At 50.0% G+C, this 27451-nt stretch overlaps 1 protein-coding gene across 1 annotated transcript; it reads left to right on the top strand.

Annotated features, from left to right (window-relative positions):
• Positions 1 to 5459: 5459 nt before the first annotated feature.
• LOC148685816 (MAM and LDL-receptor class A domain-containing protein 1-like) lies at positions 5460 to 27434 on the top strand. Its single transcript, XM_088669912.1, has 33 exons — positions 5460 to 5571; positions 5859 to 6118; positions 6220 to 6304; positions 8673 to 8822; positions 9110 to 9369; positions 9471 to 9555; positions 11031 to 11180; positions 11487 to 11746; positions 11848 to 11932; positions 16377 to 16526; positions 16813 to 17072; positions 17174 to 17258; positions 17728 to 17796; positions 18014 to 18163; positions 18478 to 18737; positions 20279 to 20363; positions 20640 to 20708; positions 20926 to 21075; positions 21390 to 21649; positions 21751 to 21835; positions 22302 to 22370; positions 22588 to 22737; positions 23052 to 23311; positions 23413 to 23497; positions 23981 to 24049; positions 24267 to 24416; positions 24731 to 24990; positions 25092 to 25176; positions 25643 to 25711; positions 25929 to 26078; positions 26393 to 26652; positions 26754 to 26838; positions 27322 to 27434. Exons 1-33 carry the CDS (start codon positions 5460 to 5462, stop codon positions 27432 to 27434), a joined length of 4875 nt encoding a protein of 1624 aa, XP_088526038.1.
• Positions 27435 to 27451: the final 17 nt, after the last annotated feature.

Raw genomic sequence — 27451 nt, 5'->3', positions numbered from 1 at the left:
GTTAACGTCACTTCTACTATGACTCCTGTGCTGGGAGGTGTGGGCGGGATGTACTCTGTCGTTTGCGGGAGGGCAGGAGGGGGCTGTCTCCTGCAGCCAGGCTTCCCCGTTTCCCTGATGCTGAGCAGTTTCCGCTGGTTCTGGGACCACTATCCCCACCTTCCCTTGCCATTCTCTGCGCCTGGGACATTTGCGAACCTGGTGGTCAGGGGCGTTGCAGAGAAAGCAGTTGCCTCCCCTTCCCTCCTTCCGTTTTGGCGCCATTGGGTTTTGAAAGTTGCGCGTGCGCGCTCCATCAATCTGCATGGACTCTGGAGCTGGGAGGGGGTTGGGAGGAGCTGCAGCTGCAGCGGGCTTCTCCTGAGAGCGTGGGAACCAAGGATGCGTTGGGCGTGCTGCCTGCCTGTCGTTCCATCTGGATTCTTGCCTCACCCCCACTGCTAAGGCTGCTTTACTCAGCTCATCCATAGATTTCGCCCTCAGACCTCTAGAAAGTTCATCCTTAACTTCAGGGTGCAGTCCTAGGTAAAATGCGGGCTGGACTGGCTCTGAATTCAGATCCCATCCCAGCTTGTGAATCAGCATGGTGAATTTAGACCAGTACGCTCTCACCATCCTCCTCCCCTGTGTTAACCCATGCAACTCCTCTTTGACCATGTCAATCTGAGAATCGCTTGAGAACATTATATTCATCGCTTGAAGAAATTGTCTGATATCTTGCAACGCTGGATGTTCCGATGCGATTAGTGGACGTACCCACCCTCTCGCCGATCTCTCCAGGTGCTCAATCACAAAAGCTACTCTCTGGTTATCGTCCGCAAACTCTGCATCCTGCAGTTTTAAGGCGTATTTCATTTCTGTCTCAAAGCCTAGAAAGTCCCAAGGATCCCAATTGAACTTGCTCACTAAGGATGGGACTCTTCTCCCAAACCCCCCTTGGGGTCCCCTCTGGTCTGCTAGCCTCCTTTCATCCAGCTGTGCTTGCAGCTTGGCAACGTGGGCTACGAGTTCTTGCTCCCTCTGGGTCCGTTGTCTTACCTCTTGCAGAAGCTTCTCCATTTCCTGTCGCACTGCGTGGGCTTCTCCTGTGGCCGCATCCAGCTGTCTTTTGGCGTCGGCTGTGACTCTTTGCAGCTCCAATTTGGCCGCCTCGGCCGCTGCCCTCGCCTCCGCCAATTCCACTGAACTCATGGTGCCGCTTTCTCGAGAGTAGCCTCAAAGAGTGCCGGATTGCTGTCAGAGTTTATTACGGCTACTCCTGAGTAATGACTCGCCACATACTTGTCTTTTAAAGTCTTTATTGGTGCACATTATTTACAGTGTGATGAGCTGTCGGTTTCATGTCCGCTTATTCCGTGTCACAATCCGGCACTGCCCCTTTCCGCCCGTTTGACCAACATAAGAGCCTGGGGACAGCGAATCTCCTCCCTTTTCTCCTCCTCCTTAATTCTGGTGCCGGGTGAAAGGGTCTTTTCCCTCTCCCCCCTTTCCATCTCTCTCTCTTCCCGCCTGTGGAGCAGGGGCTCTTCCATGCTGCCAGAGCCCTGGCTCTCCCTCTCTGCTTCCTGACTCGCTCCTTCAGACCCTGCGCTTCCATGGCTGCTTGGGGAGGAGCTGCTCTTGATGATGGGGGGAGGTTCTTTATACTCTCTACCCCTTACAGTAAGCAACAAGAGTAGACCCAAAACAGTGAATTCCAGCCTCAACTTAAGTAAAAATTTTAAAAAAAATGTCCAGTAGCACCTTAGAGACCAACTAAGTTTGTTCTGGGTCTCAGCTTTCGTGTGCATGCACACTTCTTCAGATACACTGAAACAGAAGTCACCTGACCCTTCTATATAGTAGTGGGAGGGTGGGGTGGGGTTTTTCTCAGGAGGGTAGTAGGAGATGGGTGATTGATGGGTGATGGAAATACCTGGTCTTAATAGAGATATTGGATTCTCTGCTGCTCCAGAGAAGCGGACACGGAGCAATGGATTCAAACTACAGGAAAGAAGATTCCACCTAAACATTAGGAAGAACTTCCTGATAGTAAGAGCTGTTCGGCAGTGGAATTTGCTGCCAAGAAGTGTGGTGGAGTCTGTTAGAATATTGGGGTGTAAATCCCAATATTCTTTTTCTATTGCCACTGGCTTCAGTTAAAAAGACAGCAAACAATCGTAGGTTGTTAATCTACGTTTATTTAGAGAGTGTGGTTTAAGTGTGTTCGCCATCACTCTCCGTTCAGAAGTGAAAGTAGAAACAGAACAAAGAAACATCACATGACAGGAGATCAAGTTACAGCCGAGCTCCTGTGTGGGAAAGTACAGCAGTCTCATAAAGTAAACAATCAGCCACATGCAGCATCTGTGCCATGCAGAGGATTTATGCTAACATCTCCCCTGAATCCTGAAATGGAAAAAGATGCAAATGTGAGAGCATCATTAAGAGAGGTGAACAAACAGTTGTCATAAACAAAGTAGGACTTTCCTGCTGTGGAACTCTCTGAGACTGGATTTACCAGTTTTGGCTTCCAGGGGACCAGAGCAGTTGCTCTGTTGACAGAAACAGTGTTGCGTTTGACAACCTGTTGTTGTGGCTTAGCCTGTGTGACTGCTGCCTGTTTTGGAGTTCTAAGCACAGCTAAATTGGCAATTGCTGTGTTGACAAACTCCTGGGAATACCGATTGGGTCCTCTAGTGATCCTTTCAGATCTTCGTAAGAGGTGCAAATCCTGTTTACTGAGATTCTCCCCTTCAGGACTTTTGGGAGAACTCTTACCAATGGTAAACAGCGGTTCAAGTGCTTCTAGCACTTTTTCATCATCCGATGATGGTCTGTTAAAAACAACATGAGTTCCTTTTTGTATGACTGTCTCCCCTATGTCAGAGCTACTTGGGGTGGAGCCATCAGCAAAGGAGTCATCTTCACTACCACTCGTGTCAGTGTGGGAAGCATCAAAAGCATTGGCATCTATGGGAAAGCTATCAAGAACAAGTGTTTCTTGTGGCGTAGGAGTGTGTTCTACCTCTTGAGTAAGAATCACCTCATTGGAAGAAAGCAACAGAACTCTGTATTGACCTTCCTCAAAACCCAACAGAATGCCTTGGACTGGCTTGCCCTCAAGCGAAGCCACCCACATTTTGGTTCCAAAAACCTTAACGTTGCTCACATCAGGCTTTTATTGGAACAGAATCTCAAAAGGAGAACGGTTCTGTCCTTTAGGAACCTGTCTGAGCCACTGGTAAAGAAAAGCTGAGATGCTTTCAGCCCACAGTTGTTCAGACAATTCTGAACTCAGCAGTTGCGCTTGCATGCCTGCTTTTAACTCAGTGTTAATCTTAACACATAAGTTTTTGTCCCAAGCTGCCTGGGTTTTGGCAAACTTGTGGTGAATGCCTTTGTCATCAAATAAGGCTTGAAACTCCTGTGAAGTAAAAAGAGGAATGTCATTGGTTAACAAACATTCAATTTTACAACCATGTTTCAGTTCAACCATAGCAGAAAATTCAGAAAATTTCACAAGAGCCTGCTGAGGCTTTTGCAGAGGATAAAACCACGTATATTTAGATAAGTGGTCAGTTATCAAAAGATAATATTTGGCCTTGCCAAGGGACTTCGGCATAGGACCAAACACATGAGCAGAAACGATCTGGAAACAACGTGTTAGACCTTGCTTGCTTGGTCGCGTGCGTGCCTCCTTAGGCTCCTCTGGACCTGTTAACCAAGCATCAACAACGTTAAAACATGCATCACTCTTATCATAAGATAATCTGAAAAGGTTATCTTTGTCTCTGTGTCCCTCTAAAAGAACTTCTCCATTTTTAGAAATCACACAGGTGCCCTTGTGAGAACACAGCTCAAACCCCTTCTCATCAATTTGAGAAACACTATTGCCACTGGCTTCGGTTAAGAAACCAGCTGTGATGGGTCCAAATGCAGAACTATTGTTGCCCTTGCCTGTGCGTTGCGATTCAACCACCTCTGGCCTGGCAAAACGGGCGGTGCGTTCCGAATCAACTCAACAAGTCCTTGCCGGATAAGAACACATTCCATTTTTACACTCCACGTTGCGTAGTTTGTGTCATTTAACAGAGGACACAAACTCTTGGATATTTGTTCTGAATCCCCGGCCTTAGCCATCTTGCTTTTTTAAGCGTGCCGCTAGCTTCTGACTTCAAAGTACAAAGAAGCTGCAAATTAGGCTTTTGGCAGGCATCTGCAATTAAGCTGCCACTTTAGAGGTTTTATTGCTGCTTTAATTCAGTCCCGGTTACTCACTGCTCCGGTGATAAGGAATGCAGACTTTCGTGCACTTCCTCCCCTGGAACGCAGGAACCCGGTGACTCCCAAGCAGGTGAAATTCCCTCTGGATCAGCTGCATGCAGATTGAGGCCTCCGTACGTGCCTGTTTACGCTTTTCAGAAGTCCGTGGATCGTCAGCCAGAACTCTGCTACCAATGTTAGAATATTGGGGTGTAAATCCCAATATTCTTTTTCTATTGCCACTGGCTTCGGTTAAGAAGACAGCAAACAATCGTAGGTTGTTAATCTACGTTTATTTAGAGAGTGTGGTTTAAGTGTGTTCGCCATCACTCTCCGTTCAGAAGTGAAAGTAGAAACAGAACAAAGGAACATCACATGACAGGAGATCAAGTTAGAGCCGAGCTCCTGTGTGGGAAAGTACAGCAGTCTCATAAAGTAAACAATCAGCCACATGCAGCATCTGTGCCATGTAGAGGATTTATGCTAACAGAGTCTCCTTCTTTGGAGGTCCAGCAAATTGCAGCGCTTTCCCAGGTGGAACTTGCATCCCATCACAGCGTTGAATTCCACCCTCAACTAAGTATCTTAACCTTGAGTCTTTTTACGAAAACCATCCTGGAAGCCACTCTGTGGCTGCTTTTAGTGCTTCTTATTTCTGCTCCAGATAGCATGGGAGATAAGGTCGCATTAAAGAATCTATTCCGCTTCTCACCATTGCAAAAACATTCTCAGCCCCCTCATTTCGCACCTCTAACACCACGATCAGAAGAGTCCCTCCTACCACAGGTGAGTTTTCTAGAGTCACGATCACCACAATTTCAGTTCTCTTCTACATTTTCTGAGATCTCCTCTGCATACTAGATTGGATTCAAGTACTGCTTGCTAAGGCAAGGCAATCACGGCAGACCGGTGAGCCTTAGGAGTGAACTCGGAGCTAGTCTTCAGCATTAGATTCTTCTCCTTCTGAACTCTGCATTTTGGCAGGTGTTGCTCTGGAAGACCGGGAGAGCATTCATTGGGGAAGAGTTGGATTGTGTTTCTCAGCTGTGCTCTGGGGGATGGAGACAAGGGGAGAAGGAAACCAATTGTGTGTTTCTGGTAATGAGCTGCAGCCCATACTGGACAGCCCACCCCTCCAAGCATCCACATCAACCTTTCTCCTCCTTGCTTTGCCAGAGCCGTCCCTTCGCCCTGGTTTGTCTTGCTCCTTTGACATGGACTTCTGCTCCTGGACACAGATGGCCTCCAATGTTTTTAACTGGACGTGGCACAAAGGTCCAACACAGTCAGCAGACACTGGACCATCCTCCGACCACACCACAGGAGGTGAGGAACACCAAACCATCGCCGCCTTCGGAAGCCTTCCACTTTGGCCTGGACTGGCACATGGAGTTCTCAGTGAAATGGGTCAGCCAGCCTTCCCTCCAAGGGCCTTAGATCAAGGAGTGCTGCACTTGGCACCTCCTCCTACATGCCCTGATGGCAAACTGGCCAAAGAAGGATCTCCCTCTGTGTAGATGGCCCAAGCATGGTGTTGCATCCAGCAACGCCCCAGGGACCCCCCAGGTGAAGCAGGGCCCCGTATCTTACATGTGTGGTTCTTTCCCCCCCAGAGGGCTATTTCATCTACCTGCAAGGCCATGTTGCCAAAGAAGGGGATGCAACACGCCTGGTCAGTCCTTTCTACAACTTCACCAGGCCCCACTGCTTCTCTTTCTGGTATCACATGTACGGGGCGGCCCAAAGAATGGCCCTGCGAATCTATTTGGCGTTTGAGGGCGGATCCCGTGAGCTGATCTGGTCGCAGTCTGGGAACAAAGGGGACCGGTGGCACAGAGGCGAAGTCAGCATACCCCAAGGGGGGAAAGCGCAGGTAACGGAGACCCTCGCAGGTGATGCACCTTGCAGGTGTGGCCTGCAGCACCTGAGCCTTGTCTGGCCAGGAAACTGATTGGAGATGCCTTTTCTCCCTAGATCATCGTGGAAGGCCAGCGGGGGGAAGACTTCCGCAGTGACGTGGCTGTGGATGACTTCTCCCTGGAAGAGGGAGATTGCCCAGGTAAGATCAGCCAGTCAATGCTGGGTCTGGATGGAAGAGCAGAGCATCAGTGGAGCTCTGAATATTCCCGGTATATTTTCCCTCTCGCCCCCCCTTTTCCGTCTCTCTCTCTTCCCGCCTGTGGAGCAGGGGTTCTTCCATGCTGCCGGAGCCCTGGCTCTCCCTCTCTGCTTCCTGACTCGCTCCTTCAGACCCTGCGCTTCCATGGCTGCTTGGGGAGGAGCTGCTCTTGATGATGGGGAGAGGTTCTCTATACTCTCTACCCCTTACAGTAAGCAACAAGAGTAGACCCAAAACAGTGAATTCCAGCCTCAACTTAAGCAAAAAGAAAAAAAATGTCCAGTAGCACCTTAGAGACCAACTAAGTTTGTTCTGGGTCTCAGCTTTCGTGTGCATGCACACTTCTTCAGATACACTGAAACAGAAGTCACCTGACCCTTAAATATAGTAGTGGGAGGAGGTGGGTGATTGATGGGTGATGGAAAGACCTGGTCTTAATAGAGATATTGGATTCTCTGCTGCTCCAGAGAAGCGGACACGGAGCAATGGATTCAAACTACAAGAAAGAAGATTCCACCTAAACATTAGGAAGAACTTCCTGACAGTAAGAGCTCTTCGACAGTGGAATTTGCTCCCAAGGAGTGTGGTGGAGTCTCCTTCTTTGGAGGTCTTTAAGCAGAGGCTTGACAGGCATATGTCAAGAATGCTTTGATGGTGTTTCCTGCTTGGCAGGGGGTTGGACTGGATGGCCCTTGTGGTCTCTTCCAACTCTATGATTCTATGATTTGTGTCTCATTACATATGCTAATCATCAGCATACTATCCCTTGCTTTTTCCTGTCAGATTAATTGCAGTCGTTAACAGTCGTCAACAGGTTTACCATACCCATTGAGTCAATCACCCATCTCCTACTACAGTGGTACCTCGCAAGACGAATGCCTCGCGCAACAAAAAACTCGCCAGACGAAAGTGTCTAGCGATTCTTTGTTGCCTCACAAGACAAAGCTTTCTATGCCCGCATCTTGCAAGACAAAAAAATTTTTTGCCGCCTTCTGCTGTTTGTTTCCGCAAGATGAAAATTTTTGTAAGACGGCACGACCTGCAGAACGAATTATTTTCGTCTTGCGAGGTACCACTGCACTCTGTTGCTGCTGGCTGGCTATTGGCAGGCGTTATGTGGAAGTTTAGGGGGTGAGGGCAGGGTTAGCATTGGCATTGGCACAGGGTTGGATTGGGGGTCTCAGATGTACTCTGGGGCTAAGGAACCGTATTGAAGGTCTTGAATTGCAGTTTCACTGACCTTCCGATTCCCAAATCCTCCTGGAAGAAAACCTTAAGAGATTGGCTTTTCCTTAACAATGCATGAATCAGCAGTAGCTTTTATTTATAACATGGTTGACTATCTTAAGAAATCCTTCCGTCTCATCTGAGTTTTTGGTAAAGTGCAAATTGTACTGTTTGATCATTGGAAAGGCAGGCAATTAATCAACACAATCTCTGTGGTTTGCAATCGACCACTGATGTTCACGTCAGGAGACCTGTCAGCAGAAGCCACGAGGGAATACTTACGTTTGTGCAATGGGAACGTCCCTCCTGCGCCCACCAAACCCCCTGTGAGCCCCCTGATGTTGGCAGGGGTTCTGGTGGTCAGCAGAACACCCAGAGTAAAACATGGGAAAGGGAAAGGGGAGATGGTTTCATCCAGCAAATTGCAGCGCTTTCCCAGGTGGAACTTGCATCCCATCACAGCGTTGAATTCCACCCTCAACTAAGTATCTTCACCTTGAGTCTTTTTACGAAAACCATCCTGGAAGCCACTCTGTGGCTGCTTTTAGTGCTTCTTATTTCTGCTCCAGATAGCATGGGAGATAAGGTCGCATTAAAGAATCTATTCCGCTTCTCACCATTGCAAAAACATTCTCAGCCCCCTCATTTCGCACCTCTAACACCACGATCAGAAGAGTCCCTCCTACCACAGGTGAGTTTTCTAGAGTCACGATCACCACAATTTCAGTTCTCTTCTACATTTTCTGAGATCTCCTCTGCATACTAGATTGGATTCAAGTACTGCTTGCTAAGGCAAGGCAATCACGGCAGACCGGTGAGCCTTAGGAGTGAACTCGCAGCTAGTCTTCAGCATTAGATTCTTCTCCTTCTGAACTCTGCATTTTGGCAGGTGTTGCTCTGGAAGACCGGGAGAGCATTCATTGGGGAAGAGTTGGATTGTGTTTCTCAGCTGTGCTCTGGGGGATGGAGACAAGGGGAGAATGAAACCAATTGTGTGTTTCTGGTAATGAGCTGCAGCCCATACTGGACAGCCCACCCCTCCAAGCATCCACATCAACCTTTCTCCTCCTTGCTTTGCCAGAGCCGTCCCTTCGCCCTGGTTTGTCTTGCTCCTTTGACATGGACTTCTGCTCCTGGACACAGATGGCCTCCAACGTTTTTAACTGGACGTGGCACAAAGGTCCGACACAGTCAGCAGACACTGGACCATCCTCCGACCACACCACAGGAGGTGAGGAACACCAAACCATCGCCGCCTTCGGAAGCCTTCCACTTTGGCCTGGACTGGCACATGGAGCTCTCAGTGAAATGGGGCAGCCAGCCTTCCCTCCAAGGGCCTTAGATCAAGGAGTGCTGCACTTGGCACCTCCTCCTACATGCCCTGATGGCAAACTGGCCAAAGAAGGATCTCCCTCTGTGTAGATGGCCCAAGCATGGTGTTGCATCCAGCAACTCCCCAGGGACCCCCAGGTGAAGCAGGGGCCCGTATCTTACATGTGTGGTTCTTTCCCCCCCCAGAGGGCTATTTCATCTACCTGCAAGGCCATGTTGCCAAAGAAGGGGATGCAACACGCCTGGTCAGTCCTTTCTACAACTTCACCAGGCCCCACTGCTTCTCTTTCTGGTATCACATGTACGGGGCGGCCCAAAGAATGGCCCTGCGAATCTATTTGGCGTCTGTGAGCGGATCCCGTGAGCTGATCTGGTCGCAGTCTGGGAACAAAGGGAACCGGTGGCACAGAGGCGAAGTCAGCATACCCCAAGGGGGGGAAGCGCAGGTAACGGAGACCCTCACAGGTGATGCACCTTGCAGGTGTGGCCTGCAGCACCTGAGCCTTGTCTGGCCAGGAAGCTGATTGGAGATGCCTTTTCTCCCTAGATCATCGTGGAAGGCAAGCGGGGGGAAGACTTCCGCAGTGACGTGGCTGTGGATGACTTCTCCCTGGAAGAGGGAGATTGCCCAGGTAAGATCAGCCAGTCAATGCTGGGTCTGGATGGAAGAGCAGAGCATCAGCGGAGCTCTGAATATTCCCGGTATATTTTCCCTCTCCCCCCTTTCCGTCTCTCTCTCTTCCCGCCTGTGGAGCAGGGGCTCTTCCATGCTGCCGGAGCCATGGCTCTCCCTCTCTGCTTCCTGACTTGCTCCTTCAGACCCTGCGCTTCCATGGCTGCTTGGGGAGGAGCTGCTCTTGATGATGGGGAGAGGTTCTCTATACTCTCTACCCTTTACAGTAAGCAACAAGAGTAGACCCAAAACAGTGAATTCCAGCCTCAACTTAAGCAAAAAAAAAAATGTCCAGTAGCACCTTAGAGACCAACTAAGTTTGTTCTGGGTCTCAGCTTTCGTGTGCATGCACACTTCTTCAGATACACTGAAACAGAAGTCACCTGACCCTTATATATAGTAGTGGGAGGTGGAGGGGGTTTTCTCAGGAGGGTAGTAGGAGATGGGTGATTGATGGGTGATGGAAAGACCTTGACTTAATAGAGATATTGGATTCTCTGCTGCTCCAGAGAAGCGGACACGGAGCAATGGATTCAAACTACAAGAAAGAAGATTCCACCTAAACATTAGGAAGAACTTCCGCTTCTCACCATTGCAAAAACATTCTCAACCACCTCATTTCGCACCTCTAACACCACGATCTAACACCACAACATAGGGACCCAGGTGGCGCTGTGGTTTAACCCACAGAGTCTAGGGCTTGCTGATCAGAAGATCGGCGGTTCGAATCCCGGCAACGGGGTGAGCTCCTGTTGCTCGGTCCCAGCTCCTGCCCACCTAGCAGCTCGAAAGCACATCAAAAGTGCAAGTAGATAAATAGGGACCACTCTGGTGGGAAGGTAAACGGCGTTTCCGTGTGCTGCTCTGGTTCACCAGAAGCGGCTTTGTCATGCTGGCCACATGAAACAGAAGCTGTCTGCGGACAAACGCCGGCTCCCTCGGCCTATAGAGCGCCGCAACCCCAGAGTCGGACACGACTGGACCTGATGGTCAGGGGCCCCTTTACCTTTAACACAACGATCAGAAGAGCCCCTCCAACCACAGGTAGGTTTTTTAGAGTCAAGATCACCACAATTTCAGTTCTCTTCTACATTTTCTGAGATTTCCTCTGGATACTAGATTGGATTCAAGTACTGCTTGCTAAGGCGAGGCCATCACGGCAGACCGGTGAGCCTTAGGAGTGAACTCGCAGCTAGTCTTCAGCATTGGATTCTTCTCCTTCTGAACTCTGCATTTTGGCAGGTGTTGCTCTGGAAGACCGGAAGAGCATTCCTTGGGGAAGAGTTGGATTGTGTTTCTCAGCTGTGCTCTGGGGGATGGAGACAAGGGGAGAAGGAAACCAATTGTGTGTTTCTGGTAATGAGCTGCAGCCCATACTGGACAGCCCACCCCTCCAAGCATCCACATCAACCTTTCTCCTCCTTGCTTTGCCAGAGCCGTCCCTTCGCCCTGGTTTGTCTTGCTCCTTTGACATGGACTTCTGCTCCTGGACCCAGATGGCCTCCAATGTTTTTAACTGGACGTGGCACAAAGGTCCGACACAGTCAGCAGATACTGGACCATCCTCCGACCACACCACAGGAGGTGAGGAACATCAAACCATCGCCGCCTTCGGAAGCCTTCCACTTTGGCCTGGACTGGCACATGGAGCTCTCAGTGAAATGGGGCAGCCAGCCTTCCCTCCAAGGGCCTTAGATCAAGGAGTGCTGCACTTGGCACCTCCTCCTACATGCCCTGATGGCAAACTGGCCAAAGGAGGTGCTGTCCCTTCTGCACAGGATCTCCCTCCATGTAGATGGCCCAAGCATGGCATTGCATCCAGCAACTCCCCAGGGACCCCCAGGTGAAGCAGGGCCCCGTATCTTACATGTGTGGTTCTTTCCCCCCCAGAGGGCTATTTCATCTACCTGCAAGGCCATGTTGCCAAAGAAGGGGATGCAACACGCCTGGTCAGTCCTTTCTACAAGTTCACCAGGCCCCACTGCTTCTCTTTCTGGTATCACATGTACGGGGCGGCCCAAAGAATGGCCCTGCGAATCTATTTGGCATTTGAGAGCGGATCCCGTGAGCTGATCTGGTCGCAGTCTGGGAACAAAGGGAACCGGTGGCACAGAGGCGAAGTCAGCATACCCCAAGGAGGGAAAGCGCAGGTAACGGAGACTTTCACAGGTGATGCACCTTGCAGGTGTGGCCTGCAGCACGTGAGCCTTGTCTGGCCAGGAAGCTGATTGGAGATGCCTTTTCTCCCTAGATCATCGTGGAAGGCGAGCGGGGGGAAGACTTCCGCAGTGACGTGGCTGTGGATGACTTCTCCCTGGAAGAGGGAGATTGCCCAGGTAAGATCAGCCAGTCAATGCTGGGTCTGGATGGAAGAGCAGAGCATCGCTTAACAAAAGGTTTTTTCTAGCGGAGGTTGCCTCACTAGACGAATTCGTTTTCGTCTAGCGAATCGCGGTTTTCCATAGGAATGCATTGAAATTCAATTAATACGTTCCTATAGGCAAAAAAAAATCAAAAAAAATCAGTGCATTCCTATGGGATTCGCTAGACGAATTTTTTCGTTATACGAAAAGACCCGTGGAATGAATTAAATTCGTCTAGCAAGGCACCACTGTATTCCAATAATTCATCATGAAGTTTCTTAAAGAATTCCGATTTCCCTTCATTAGGTGCATATATTCCGACAAACAAATATTTCTCACCTTGTATCAATATTTCCACCGCCAAATATATTCCTATTTCATCTTTGAATATGAGTTTGGAGGCCCATTTTTCTTTCACGTAGATTACAACGCCTCTTTTTTTGACTCTATCTGATGAAATATATTCTGTTCCCAGCCTTTTGTTTTGTAGGATTTTCCTGTGATGTCTAGTCACATGAGTCTCTTGCAAACAAATCACATCCAAAGTGTGCATGCACACGAAAGCTCATACCAAAATAAAAACTTAGTTGGTCTTTAAGGTGCTACTGAAGGATTTTTATTTCATTTTAAATCACATCCAATTTTTGTTTTCTCAGTTCATGTTGAATTCGGTTCCTTTTCGGCCGGGAATTAAATCCATTAATATTCCAACTCAATATCTTTAAGGACATGATGTCTAGGCTGATGATTCTGTTCCTAAGGTGAAATCAACAATACCTCCTACTGCACCTTCTAGGTCCTGGCCACCTGCAGCTACAGCACCTGATGTTTCTCCTCTATCTTGTAGTGATGATGTTCCAAGTTCCCTTTCGTATTTCTGCATGAACTTCTTCTTCTCCTCCGGTGTAGAGATTTTAACTTTCTTGCCTTTGTATTCAAAAAACAATCCCTGTGGAAATTCCCAACAAAATGAGATTCCTTGTCTTGTCAAAGCATGTGGCAAGTCCATATATCTAGTTCTGTAGTTAAGAAACAGCTTAGGAATGTCTTTAAAAAGCACCACCTGTTGTTGTTTTATGGTCAACTTCTTCTCAAAATGAAGGCTCAAAATGAAGTCTCACTGTGCTCTATTCTGGAATTTTACCATGCAATCTCCTGGTGATCTTGACCCTTTCCCCCCCTCTTGGTCCAAATCTATATACTTGCTCTACAATCTTCTCCAGTTCCTCTTTGTCCAATTTCCACTGTAGAACAAACTCTTCAATGATGGCTTCTCTCAGTATTTTCCGCCCACCTCCGGAAAATTTCGAATGTCAAGATAGGATTCGTTCTGTTTCATCTGTAGAAATGCGATAGAAATCTGGGTTGCTTCCTCCTGTTTCTCCAAGGCCAGTCTACGTGTCTCAAGTTCTGATACTCTTTCCGAGACTCCTTGTATCTGGAGTGTGTTGGTTTGTACTTCTTTTTTGAGAGAAGACAAATCTTGCTGAATTTCTTTTATTCCAGTTGCACTTGCATTTACTACTTCCTCCACCTTATCTAGACGTTCTATCATGTGTTCTTTAAAGTCTTTTAGTGCCTCTAGTATCTGGCCTGTGTGTTCAGGCCCTGGCTGTTGTGGTGTTGTTTTTCTTTGTTCTAATGGTGGAGCCTTCTTTTGCTGAAAAAAAATTCCTTCAGTAGCACCTTAAAGACCAACTAAGTTTTTATTTTGGTATGAGCTTTCGTGTGCATGCACACTTCTTCAGATCAAAGAAGAAGAAGTGTGCATGCACACGAAAGCTCATACCAAAATAAAAACTTAGTTGGTCTTTAAGGTGCTACTGAAGGAATTTTTTTTCATTTTACTTCGATCCAGACCAACACGGCTACCTACCTGTAACCTTCTTTTGCTGTTCCAGTAGAGTTGATTCCGTAATTGTTGTCTTTTTATCTGTTGCTGGTGGTAGCTGAGCTGTGAGTCCTGTTATTTTCCTGTGCTGGTCTTTCGGGGATTGGGTGGGAATATTTGGTACAGAAAGTTTCCTTACAGCTCCAGCCATAACAAGAGCTGCTGTTTCAAGGTCACTCTTTGTTGCAATCCTGGCTGGAACTTGCTAAAATCCCAATACACTATTACAAAAAGTCTCAATTTGGTGTTACAAAGTCTCTTTTAACTTATAAGGCACAAATTGTATCGTTTCTCAATCGATTTGTTGATTTTTAACAGTTCAGACTGCTGTAGGTAACTTCAAAGCCTTTTAAAAGGAAGCAGAGTTCAACAGTTCAGCAGCACAATGAAGCCCTTTATGACGTCACAATGCCTGTCTGTCTTCCTGGGGTCTCTGCTCTCAGGAGTGAGTACGGTGGAGAAAAGAGTCTTGTGGATTCTCTCTCTGGGCTACAATTTTAACAATTCCTCCTGCCTTTGCCTGTTCGGCAGGGTTTGTCCTTTTTAAAAGGGAAGTGGGCTTAGCAGTAAAAGTTCCGCAATCGGCTGCTATCGCGTCAATCGCTCTCCGTGTGCCCCACACTCCGTGTCGGGATAGGACGGACTTCCAAGTTCTTTGATGTCCTTCCCGCGTTCCAAATTATAAATTTAGTTAAATCTTTTAGTCACTTACGCTTCGGTCTCTTTAGCCTCTAATTTTGAAAGAGTTGGCCGCCTCCGCTGTGAAGTCCTGCAGCTATGCGCTTCAAAGCTAGCGGTGTATGCTTGCCGCGTCGCAGCTCCAATCCCCCCCCCCACTCTTGGGGGCTCCGAAAGGTAGCCTTACCGGGGGAGGGGAGAGCCCGCTCTTGACGTCCGCCAAGCGTCTGCCTCCAAAACGCGCAATTTGGAGTTTTTCGTGGGGGTCTGTCTCGCTGGGACAGTGTCCCCCTCCTTTGAAGCGCTGAGATTGTCCCCGCTGAGAGAAACTCCGACTTCTATGGCGCCGCGACCAACCGGAAGTCTTAGGAGTGGACTCGGAGCTAGTCTTCAGCATTGGATTCTTCTCCTTCTGAACTCTGCATTTTGGCAGGTGTTGCTCTGAAAGACCGAGAGAGCATTCCTTGGGGAAGAGTTGGACTGTGTTCCTCAGCTGTGCTCTGGGGGATGGAGACAAGGGGAGAAGGGAACCAATTGTGTATTTCTGATAATGAGCTGCAGCCCATACTGGACAGCCCACCCCTCCAAGCATTATTTTCGTCTTGCGAGGTACCACTGTACTCTGTTGCTGCTGGCTGGCTATTGGCAGGCGTTATGTGGAAGTTTAGGGGGTGAGGGCAGGGTTAGCATTGGCATTGGCACAGGGTTGGATTGGGGGTCTCAGATGTACTCTGGGGCTAAGGAACCGTATTGAAGGTCTTGAATTGCAGTTTCACTGACCTTCCGATTCCCAAATCCTCCTGGAAGGAAACCTTAAGAGATTGGCTTTTCCTTAACAATGCATGAATCAGCAGTAGCTTTTATTTATAACATGGTTGACTATCTTAAGAAATCCTTCCGTCTCATCTGAGTTTTTGGTAAAGTGCAAATTGTACTGATTGATCATTGGAAAGGCAGGCAATTAATCAACACAATCTCTGTGGTTTGCAATCGACCACTGATGTTCACGTCAGGGGACCTGTCAGCAGAAGCCACGAGGGAATACTTACGTTTGTGCAATGGAAACGTCCCTCCTGCGCCCACCAAACCCCCTGTGGGCCCCCTGATGTTGGCAGGGGTTGTGGTGGTCATCAGAACACCCAGAGTAAAACATGGGAAAGGGAAAGGGGAGATGGTTTCATCCAGCAAATTGCAGCGCTTTCCCAGGTGGAACTTGCATCCCATCACAGCGTTGAATTCCACCCTCAACTAAGTATCTTCACCTTGAGTCTTTTTACGAAAACCATCCTGGAAGCCACTCTGTGGCTGCTTTTAGTGCTTCTTATTTCTGCTCCAGATAGCATGGAAGATAAGGTTGCATTAAAGAATCTATTCCGCTTCTCACCATTGCAAAAACATTCTCAGCCCCCTCATTTCGCACCTCTAACACCACGATCAGAAGAGTCCCTCCTACCACAGGTGAGTTTTCTAGAGTCACGATCACCACGATTTCAGTTCTCTTCTACATTTTCTGAGATCTCCTCTGCATACTAGATTGGATTCAAGTACTGCTTGCTAAGGCAAGGCAATCACGGCAGACCGGTGAGCCTTAGGAGTGAACTCGCAGCTAGTCTTCAGCATTAGATTCTTCTCCTTCTGAACTCTGCATTTTGGCAGGTGTTGCTCTGGAAGACCGGAAGAGCATTCCTTGGGGAAGAGTTGGATTGTGTTTCTCAGCTGTACTCTGGGGGATGGGGACAAGGGGAGAAGGAAACCAATTGTGTATTTCTGGTAATGAGCTGCAGCCCATACTGGACAGCCCACCCCTCCAAGCATCCACATCAACCTTTCTCCTCCTTGCTTTGCCAGAGCCGTCCCTTCGCCCTGGTTTGTCTTGCTCCTTTGACATGGACTTCTGCTCCTGGACACAGATGGCCTCCAACGTTTTTAACTGGACGTGGCACAAAGGTCCGACACAGTCAGCAGACACTGGACCATCCTCCGACCACACCACAGGAGGTGAGGAACAAAAAACCATCGCCGCCTTCGGAAGCCTTCCACTTTGGCCTGGACTGGCACATGGCGCTCTCAGTGAAATGGGGCAGCCAGCCTTCCCTCCAAGGGCCTTAGATCAAGGAGTGCTGCACTTGGCACCTCCTCCTACATGCCCTGATGGCAAACTGGCCAAAGAAGGATCTCCCTCTGTGTAGATGGCCCAAGCATGGTGTTGCATCCAGCAACTCCCCAGGGACCTCCAGGTGAAGCAGGGGCCCGTATCTTACATGTGTGGTTCTTTCCCCCCCAGAGGGCTATTTCATCTACCTGCAAGGCCATGTTGCCAAAGAAGGGGATGCAACACGCCTGGTCAGTCCTTTCTACAACTTCACCAGCCCCCGCTGCTTCTCTTTCTGGTATCACATGTACGGTGCGGCCCAAAGAATGGCCCTGCGAATCTATTTGGCGTTTGAGAGCGGATCCCGTGAGCTGATCTGGTCGCAGTCTGGGAACAAAGGGAACCGGTGGCACAGAGGCGAAGTCAGCATACCCCAAGGGGGGAAAGCGCAGGTAACGGAGACCCTCACAGGTGATGCACCTTGCAGGTGTGGCCTGCAGCACCTGAGCCTTGTCTGGCCAGGAAGCTGATTGGAGATGCCTTTTCTCCCTAGATCATCGTGGAAGGCAAGCGGGGGGAAGACTTCCGCAGTGACGTGGCTGTGGATGACTTCTCCCTGGAAGAGGGAGATTGCCCAGGTAAGATCAGCCAGTCAATGCTGGGTCTGGATGGAAGAGCAGAGCATCAGCGGAGCTCTGAATATTCCCAGTACAGTATAGCTTGTTTTTTTGACAATGCTGTGCTCTGTGTGCATGAGAGAAAAACATCCAAGCCGTTATAATACATGTTTCATTTGTCTAATTGGTTTTTGATAGTAGGCTCTTTTGACATTCAGCAATATCCTGCTCATGACGTTAATGGTCAGTTCTTCAGAGCCCACCTTGGGTTGTGTCCCAGGGTCAATCTGTCCAACATGCCTCCTCTTCAGTCCCAGCCAGGACTCCCTGGTGTTGGAAGATCAGCCAGGCAGGAGGCTGCATGTCTGGGACCCAGGACAAGGCTTCAGGCACTGGCTACTCCCGGAGTCTCCTGCATAACTGGCTTCAACACCTTTGGAAACTAACCATTTTCGTTTGACACATTTTCCATTTCCAATTCTCATCCTAGGACTGACTCCAGCAGCTCTCACACCTCTCCCCATCACCACCAGCAGCAGCACAGCCCCTCCCGCCACAGGTCAGCTTCCCTGGCATAAAGAGCCCCTTGATTTTCCCGTGTCACTTTTGCTGGCATTTCCGTTCTCTGCTTCATTTTCTATTGTTTCCTCTGGATGCGAACCTGGATTCTAGTGTTGCTTGTTAAGGGGAGTGCAGAGCACTGGTGAGCATCAGGAGTGGTTTTGGAGATGGTCTCCAAGCATCCACATCAACCTTTCTCCTCCTTGCTTTGCCAGAGCCGTCCCTTCGCCCTGGTTTGTCTTGCTCCTTTGACATGGACTTCTGCTCCTGGACCCAGATGGCCTCCAACGTTTTTAACTGGACGTGGCACAAAGTTCCGACACAGACAGCAGATACTGGACCATCCTCCAACCACACCACAGGAGGTGAGGAACATCAAACCATCGCCGCCTTCGGAAGCCTTCCAGGAGACCACTTTGGCCTGGACTGGCACATGGCGCTCTCAGTGAAATGGGGCAGGCAGCCTTCCCTCCAAGGGCCTTAGATCAAGGAGTGCTGCACTTGGCACCTCCTCCTACATGCCCTGATGGCAAACTGGCCAAAGAAGGTGCTGTCCCTTCTGCACAGGATCTCCCTCCATGTAGATGGCCCAAGCATGGCAGTGCATCCAGCAACTCCCCAGGGACCCCCAGGTGAAGCAGGGCCCTGTATCTTACAAGTGTGGTTCTTTCCCCCCCAGAGGGCTATTTCATCTACCTGCAAGGCCATGTTGCCAAAGAAGGGGACGCAACACGCCTGGTCAGTCCTTTCTACAACTTCACCAGGCCCCACTGCTTCTCTTTCTGGTATCACATGTACGGGGCGGCCCAAAGAATGGCCCTGCGAATCTATTTGGCATTTGAGAGCGGATCCCGTGAGCTGATCTGGTCGCAGTCTGGGAACAAAGGGAACCGGTGGCACAGAGGCGACGTCAGCATACCCCAAGGAGGGAAAGCGCAGGTAACAGAGACCCTCGCAGGTGATCATAGAATCATAGAGTTGGAAGAGACAATTTCTGGACAATGAAGTTGTCTGCAAGGCCAGTGAGGAATCTGTTCGACCTTATGCTCTTGGCTGAGTTTGACATCCAACAAATATCAGGATAGTTGAAATCCCCCATTACTACTATCTCACTTCCTTTTGAATGCTTGGCCATCTGTTCCAGGAAGGCATCATCTGTGTCCTCAGTTTGGCTTGGGGATCTATAGTAAACTCCCACAATGAGATCACTGTTATTTTTCTCTCCCTTAATTTTGACCCAGATACTCTCAATTTGGCTTTGAAGTTTTAAATCCCGGATCTCTTCACACGTATACACATCCCTCACATATAAAGCTACTCCTCCTCCTTTCCTGTTTGGTCTATTTCTCTTAAATAGATTGTATCCCTCTATTACTACATTCCAGTCATGAGACTCATCCCACCAGGTTTCAGTGATGCCTATTATGTCGTATTTAGTTTGCTGTACCAAGAGCTCAAGTTCATCTTGTTTATTTCCCATGCTCTGTGCATTAGTATACAGACATTGAAGACCGTTGATCATTCCCCCATGTCTCTTATTTAAGGATATTTTCCTCCCACCACTAGGTCTGCATGCTGCTTGCTCCATTTGGTCCTTGACATTTGGATGATCATCTTCAGCATTTGATAGACTCCTACCTTCAGGACCACTGTCTCCCTCCCCCACATAAGTCAGTTTAAAGCCCTCCTGGTGAGGTTTTTGAGTTTCATGGCAAAAACATTCCTCCCAACTTTTGTGAGGTGCAGCCCATCACTTGCCAGAAGTCCATCTTCAAGAAACTGCAGACCGTGATCTAGGAATCCAAACTGTTCTTGTTTGCACCATTTGCGAAGCCAGTTGTTCACTTCCCCTATTTTTCCCTCTCTCCCTGGGCCATGTCATTCAACTGGGAGGACAGAAGAGATGACAATTTGTGCATTTAATTGCTTCAACTTCCTGCCCAGAGCCTCATAATCATTTTTGATCTTCTGTAAGCTATGGCTTGCAGTGTCATTGGTTCCCACATGCACCAAAAGGAAGGGGTATTTGTCGGTGGGTTTTATGATTCCTTGCAGCCGTTCTGTTACATCTTTGATCTTGGCCCCGGGTAGACAGCACACCTCTCGAGACATCTTGTCAGGCCCACAGATCACTGCTTCTGTACCCCTCAGTAGGGAATCCCTTATCACCACTACACGCCTCTTCATAGGCTTGGTCGGGATTCTTCCATGTGCTGTCCCTTCCAAGGTTACCTGCATTTTCCCGGAGGACTGACTTTGCTGCTCGTCTTCATATTCCTGATCAACTGTGATGAGGGAGAGATCCTCAAATGGAGTCTGTTCCTCGTCTTCCGTGTTAAAGGAGAGCACTTCAAAACGGTTGTGTAATTCTAAGCACTCAGAGCGATCCCTGGGCCTTCTGATGCACCTTGCAGGTGTGGCCTACAGCACCTGAGCCTTGTCTGGCCAGGAAGCTGATTGGAGATGCCTTTTCTCCCTAGATCATCGTGGAAGGCAAGCGGGGGGAAGACGTCCGCAGTGAGGTGGCTGTGGATGACTTCTCCCTGGAAGAGGGAGATTGCCCAGGTAAGATCATCCATTCAATGCTGGGTCTGGATGGAAGAGCAGAGCATCAGCGGAGCTCTGAATAGTCCCAGTACAGTATAGCTTGTTTTTTTGACAATGCTGTGCTCTGTGTGCATGAGGAAAAAAATCCAAGCCGTTATAATACATGTTTCATTTGTCTAATTGGTTTTTGATAGTAGGCTCTTTTGACATTCAGCAATATATACATGAACCAATCCTGCTCATGATATGTACATTTTGGTTTGACACATTTTCCATTTCCAATTCTCATCCTAGGACTGACTCCAGCAGCTCTCACACCTCTGCCCATCACCACCAGCAGCAGCACAGCCCCTCCCGCCACAGGTCAGCTTCCCTGGCATAAAGAGCCCCTTGATTTTCCCGTGTGACTTTTGCTGGCATTTCCGTTCTCTGCTTCATTTTCTAATGTTTCCTCTGGATACGAACCTGGATTCTAGTGTTGCTTGTTAAGGGGAGTGCAGAGCACTGGTGAGCATCAGGAGTGGTTTTGGAGATGGTCTCCAAGCATCCACATCAACCTTTCTCCTCCTTGCTTTGCCAGAGCCGTCCCTTCGCCCTGGATTGTCTTGCTCCTTTGACATGGACTTCTGCTCCTGGACCCAGATGGCCTCCAACGTTTTTAACTGGACGTGGCACAAAGGTCCGACACAGACAGCAGATACTGGACCATCCTCCGACCACACCACAGGAGGTGAGGAACATCAAACCATGGCTGCCTTTGGAAGCCTTCCAGGAGACCACTTTGGCCTGGACTGGCACATGGCGCTCTCAGTGAAATGGGGCAGCCAGCCTTCCCTCCAAGGGCCTTAGATCAAGGAGTGCTGCACTTGGCACCTCCTCCTACATGCCCTTATGGCAAACTGGCCAAAGAAGGTGCTGTCCCTTCTGCACAGGATCTCCCTCCATGTAGATGGCCCAAGCATGGCAGTGCATCCAGCAACTCCCCAGGGACCCTCAGGTGAAGCAGGGGCCCGTATCTTACATGTGTGGTTCTTTCCCCCCCAGAGGGCTATTTCATCTACCTGCAAGGCCATGTTGCCAAAGAAGGGGATGCAACACGCCTGGTCAGTCCTTTCTACAAGTTCACCAGGCCCCGCTGCTTCTCTTTCTGGTATCACATGTACGGGGCGGCCCAAAGAATGGCCCTGCGAATCTATTTGGCGTTTGAGAGCGGATCCCCTGAGCTGATCTGGTCGCAGTCTGGGAACAAAGGGGACCGGTGGCACAGAGGCGAAGTCAGCATACCCCAAGGGGGGAAAGCGCAGGTAATGGAGACCCGCGCAGGTGATGCACCTTGCAGGTGTGGCCTGCAGCACCTGAGCCTTGTGTGGCCAGGAAACTGATTGGAGATGCCTTTTCTCCCTAGATCATCGTGGAAGGCAAGCGGGGGGAAGACGTCCGCAGTGACGTGGCTGTGGATGACTTCTCCCTGGAAGAGGGAGATTGCCCAGGTAAGATCAGCCAGTCAATGCTGGGTCTGGATGGAAGAGCAGAGCATCAGCGGAGCTCTGAATATTCCCAGTACAGTATAGCTTGTTTTTTTGACAATGCTGTGCTCTGTGTGCATGAGAGAAAAACATCCAAGCTGTTATAATACATGTTTCATTTGTCTAATTGGTTTTTGATAGGCTCTTTTGACATTCAGCAATATCCTGCTCATGACGTTAATGGTCAGTTCTTCAGAGTCCACCTTGGGTTGTGTCCCAGGGTCAATCTGTCCAACATGCCTCCTCTTCAGTCCCAGCCAGGACTCCCTGGTGTTGGAAGATCAGCCAGGCAGGAGGCTGCATGTCTGGGACCCAGGACAAGGCTTCAGGCACTGGCTACTCCCAGAGTCTCCTGCATAACTGGCCTCAACACCTTTGGAAACTAACCATTTTGGTTTGACACATTTTCCATTTCCAATTCTCATCCTAGGACTGACTCCAGCAGCTCACACACCGCTCCCCATCACCAGCAGCAGCAGCACAGCCCCTCCCGCCACAGGTCAGCTTCCCTGGCATAAAGAGCCCCTTGATTTTCCCGTGTGACTTTTGCTGGCATTTCCGTTCTCTGCTTCATTTTCTATTGTTTCCTCTGGATGCGAACCTGAATTCTAGCGTTGCTTGTTAAGGGGAGTGCAGAGCACTGGTGAGCATCAGGAGTGGTTTTGGAGATGGTCTCCAAGCATCCACATCAACCTTTCTCCTCCTTGCTTTGTCAGAGCCGTCCCTTCACCCTGGTTTGTCTTGCTCCTTTGACATGGACTTCTGCTCCTGGACCCAGATGGCCTCCAACGTTTTTAACTGGACGTGGCACAAAGGTCCGACACAGACAGCAGATACTGGACCATCCTCCGACCACACCACAGGAGGTGAGGAACATCAAACCATGGCTGCCTTTGGAAGTCTTCCAGGAGACCACTTTGGCCTGGACTGGCACATTGCGCTCTCAGTGAAATGGGGCAGCCAGCCTTCCCTCCAAGGGCCTTAGATCAAGGAGTGCTGCACTTGGCACCTCCTCCTACATGCCCTGATGGCAAACTGGCCAAAGAAGGTGCTGTCCCTTCTGCACAGGATCTCCCTCCATGTAGATGGCCCAAGCATGGCAGTGCATCCAGCAACTCCCCAGGGACCCCCAGGTGAAGCAGGGCCCCGTATCTTACATGTGTGGTTCTTTTCCCCCCAGAGGGCTATTTCATCTACCTGCAAGGCCATGTTGCCAAAGAAGGGGATGCAACACGCCTGGTCAGTCCTTTCTACAAGTTCACCAGGCCCCGCTGCTTCTCTTTCTGGTATCACATGTACGGGGCGGCCCAAAGAATGGCCCTGCGAATCTATTTGGCGTTTGAGAGCGGATCCCCTGAGCTGATCTGGTCGCAGTCTGGGAACAAAGGGGACCGGTGGCACAGAGGCGAAGTCAGCATACCCCAAGGGGGGAAAGCGCAGGTAACGGAGACCCGCGCAGGTGATGCACCTTGCAGGTGTGGCCTGCAGCACCTGAGCCTTGTCTGGCCAGGAAACTGATTGGAGATGCCTTTTCTCCCTAGATCATCGTGGAAGGCAAGCGGGGGGAAGACGTCCGCAGTGACGTGGCTGTGGATGACTTCTCCCTGGAAGAGGGAGTTTGCCCAGGTAAGATCAGCCAGTCAATGCTAGGTCTGGATGGAAGAGCAGAGCATCAGCGGAGCTATGAATAGTCCCAGTACAGTATAGCTTGTTTTTTTGACAATGCTGTGCTCTGTGTGCATGAGCGAAAAACATCCAAACCGTTATAATACATGTTTCATTTGTCTAATTGGTTTTTGATAGTAGGCTCTTTTGACATTCAGCAATATATACATGAACCAATCCTGCTCATGACGTTAATGGTCAGTTCTTCAGAGCCCACCTTGGGTTGTGTCCCAGGGTCAATCTGTCCAACATGCCGCCTCTTCAGTCCCAGCCAGGACTTCCTGGTGTTGGAAGATCAGCCAGGCAGGAGGCTGCATGTCTGGGAACCAGGACAAGGCTTCAGGCACTGGCTACTCCCGGAGTCTCCTGCATAACTGGCTTCAACACCTTTGGAAACTAACCATTTTCGTTTGACACATTTTCCATTTCCAATTCTCATCCTAGGACTGACTCCAGCAGCTCTCACACCTCTGCCCATCACCACCAGCAGCAGCACAGCCCCTCCCGCCACAGGTCAGCTTCCCTGGCATAAAGAGCCCCTTGATTTTCCCGTGTGACTTTTGCTGGCATTTCCATTCTCTGCTTCATTTTCTATTGTTTCCTCTGGATGCGAACCTGAATTCTAGCGTTGCTTGTTAAGGGGAGTGCAGAGCACTGGTGAGCATCAGGAGTGGTTTTGGAGATGGTCTCCAAGCATCCACATCAACCTTTCTCCTCCTTGCTTTGCCAGAGCCGTCCCTTCGCCCTGGTTTGTCTTGCTCCTTTGACATGGACTTCTGCTCCTGGACCCAGATGGCCTCCAACGTTTTTAACTGGACGTGGCACAAAGGTCCGACACAGACAGCAGATACTGGACCATCCTCCGACCACACCACAGGAGGTGAGGAACATCAAACCATGGCTGCCTTTGGAAGCCTTCCAGGAGACCACTTTGGCCTGGACTGGCACATGGCGCTCTCAGTGAAATGGGGCAGCCAGCCTTCCCTCCAAGGGCCTTAGATCAAGGAGTGCTGCACTTGGCACCTCCTCCTACATGCCCTGATGGCAAACTGGCCAAAGAAGGTGCTGTCCCTTCTGCACAGGATCTCCCTCCATGTAGATGGCCCAAGCATGGCAGTGCATCCAGCAACTCCCCAGGGACCCTCAGGTGAAGCAGGGGCCCGTATCTTACATGTGTGGTTCTTTCCCCCCCAGAGGGCTATTTCATCTACCTGCAAGGCCATGTTGCCAAAGAAGGGGATGCAACACGCCTGGTCAGTCCTTTCTACAAGTTCACCAGGCCCCGCTGCTTCTCTTTCTGGTATCACATGTACGGGGCGGCCCAAAGAATGGCCCTGCGAATCTATTTGGCGTTTGAGAGCGGATCCCCTGAGCTGATCTGGTCGCAGTCTGGGAACAAAGGGGACCGGTGGCACAGAGGCGAAGTCAGCATACCCCAAGGGGGGAAAGCGCAGGTAATGGAGACCCGCGCAGGTGATGCACCTTGCAGGTGTGGCCTGCAGCACCTGAGCCTTGTGTGGCCAGGAAACTGATTGGAGATGCCTTTTCTCCCTAGATCATCGTGGAAGGCAAGCGGGGGGAAGACGTCCGCAGTGACGTGGCTGTGGATGACTTCTCCCTGGAAGAGGGAGATTGCCCAGGTAAGATCAGCCAGTCAATGCTGGGTCTGGATGGAAGAGCAGAGCATCAGCGGAGCTCTGAATATTCCCAGTACAGTATAGCTTGTTTTTTTGACAATGCTGTGCTCTGTGTGCATGAGAGAAAAACATCCAAGCCGTTATAATACATGTTTCATTTGTCTAATTGGTTTTTGATAGGCTCTTTTGACATTCAGCAATATCCTGCTCATGACGTTAATGGTCAGTTCTTCAGAGTCCACCTTGGGTTGTGTCCCAGGGTTAATCTGTCCAACATGCCTCCTCTTCAGTCCCAGCCAGGACTCCCTGGTGTTGGAAGATCAGCCAGGCAGGAGGCTGCATGTCTGGGACCCAGGACAAGGCTTCAGGCACTGGCTACTCCCAGAGTCTCCTGCATAACTGGCCTCAACACCTTTGGAAACTAACCATTTTGGTTTGACACATTTTCCATTTCCAATTCTCATCCTAGGACTGACTCCAGCAGCTCACACACCGCTCCCCATCACCAGCAGCAGCAGCACAGCCCCTCCCGCCACAGGTCAGCTTCCCTGGCATAAAGAGCCCCTTGATTTTCCCGTGTGACTTTTGCTGGCATTTCCGTTCTCTGCTTCATTTTCTAATGTTTCCTCTGGATGCGAACCTGAATTCTAGCGTTGCTTGTTAAGGGGAGTGCAGAGCACTGGTGAGCATCAGGAGTGGTTTTGGAGATGGTCTCCAAGCATCCACATCAACCTTTCTCCTCCTTGCTTTGCCAGAGCCGTCCCTTCACCCTGGTTTGTCTTGCTCCTTTGACATGGACTTCTGCTCCTGGACCCAGATGGCCTCCAACGTTTTTAACTGGACGTGGCACAAAGGTCCGACACAGACAGCAGATACTGGACCATCCTCCGACCACACCACAGGAGGTGAGGAACATCAAACCATGGCTGCCTTTGGAAGTCTTCCAGGAGACCACTTTGGCCTGGACTGGCACATTGCGCTCTCAGTGAAATGGGGCAGCCAGCCTTCCCTCCAAGGGCCTTAGATCAAGGAGTGCTGCACTTGGCACCTCCTCCTACATGCCCTGATGGCAAACTGGCCAAAGAAGGTGCTGTCCCTTCTGCACAGGATCTCCCTCCATGTAGATGGCCCAAGCATGGCAGTGCATCCAGCAACTCCCCAGGGACCCCCAGGTGAAGCAGGGCCCCGTATCTTACATGTGTGGTTCTTTTCCCCCCAGAGGGCTATTTCATCTACCTGCAAGGCCATGTTGCCAAAGAAGGGGATGCAACACGCCTGGTCAGTCCTTTCTACAAGTTCACCAGGCCCCGCTGCTTCTCTTTCTGGTATCACATGTACGGGGCGGCCCAAAGAATGGCCCTGCGAATCTATTTGGCGTTTGAGAGCGGATCCCCTGAGCTGATCTGGTCGCAGTCTGGGAACAAAGGGGACCGGTGGCACAGAGGCGAAGTCAGCATACCCCAAGGGGGGAAAGCGCAGGTAACGGAGACCCGCGCAGGTGATGCACCTTGCAGGTGTGGCCTGCAGCACCTGAGCCTTGTCTGGCCAGGAAACTGATTGGAGATGCCTTTTCTCCCTAGATCATTGTGGAAGGCAAGCGGGGGGAAGACGTCCGCAGTGACGTGGCTGTGGATGACTTCTCCCTGGAAGAGGGAGTTTGCCCAGGTAAGATCAGCCAGTCAATGCTAGGTCTGGATGGAAGAGCAGAGCATCAGCGGAGCTATGAATAGTCCCAGTACAGTATAGCTTGTTTTTTTGACAATGCTGTGCTCTGTGTGCATGAGCGAAAAACATCCAAACCGTTATAATACATGTTTCATTTGTCTAATTGGTTTTTGATAGTAGGCTCTTTTGACATTCAGCAATATATACATGAACCAATCCTGCTCATGACGTTAATGGTCAGTTCTTCAGAGCCCACCTTGGGTTGTGTCCCAGGGTCAATCTGTCCAACATGCCGCCTCTTCAGTCCCAGCCAGGACTTCCTGGTGTTGGAAGATCAGCCAGGCAGGAGGCTGCATGTCTGGGAACCAGGACAAGGCTTCAGGCACTGGCTACTCCCGGAGTCTCCTGCATAACTGGCTTCAACACCTTTGGAAACTAACCATTTTCGTTTGACACATTTTCCATTTCCAATTCTCATCCTAGGACTGACTCCAGCAGCTCTCACACCTCTGCCCATCACCACCAGCAGCAGCACAGCCCCTCCCGCCACAGGTCAGCTTCCCTGGCATAAAGAGCCCCTTGATTTTCCCGTGTGACTTTTGCTGGCATTTCC

This window comes from Zootoca vivipara, chromosome 5, assembly GCF_965207765.1.
Source record: "Zootoca vivipara chromosome 5, rZooViv2.hap1.1, whole genome shotgun sequence".
Taxonomy (NCBI): Eukaryota; Metazoa; Chordata; class Lepidosauria; order Squamata; family Lacertidae; genus Zootoca; species Zootoca vivipara.
The sequence above is the reverse complement of the archived record's forward strand: the minus strand, read 5'-3'. Positions and strand labels throughout refer to the sequence as shown.

Coding starts and splice junctions, on each gene's coding strand:
- LOC148685816 (XM_088669912.1), top strand. CDS start 5,460: ATGGACTTCTGCTCCTGGACACAGATGGCCTCCAATGTTTTTAACTGG. Junction 16,527..16,812: donor CTCCGACCACACCACAGGAG/GTGAGGAACAAA, acceptor TTTCCCCCCCAG/AGGGCTATTTCATCTACCTG. Junction 22,738..23,051: donor CTCCGACCACACCACAGGAG/GTGAGGAACATC, acceptor TTTTCCCCCCAG/AGGGCTATTTCATCTACCTG.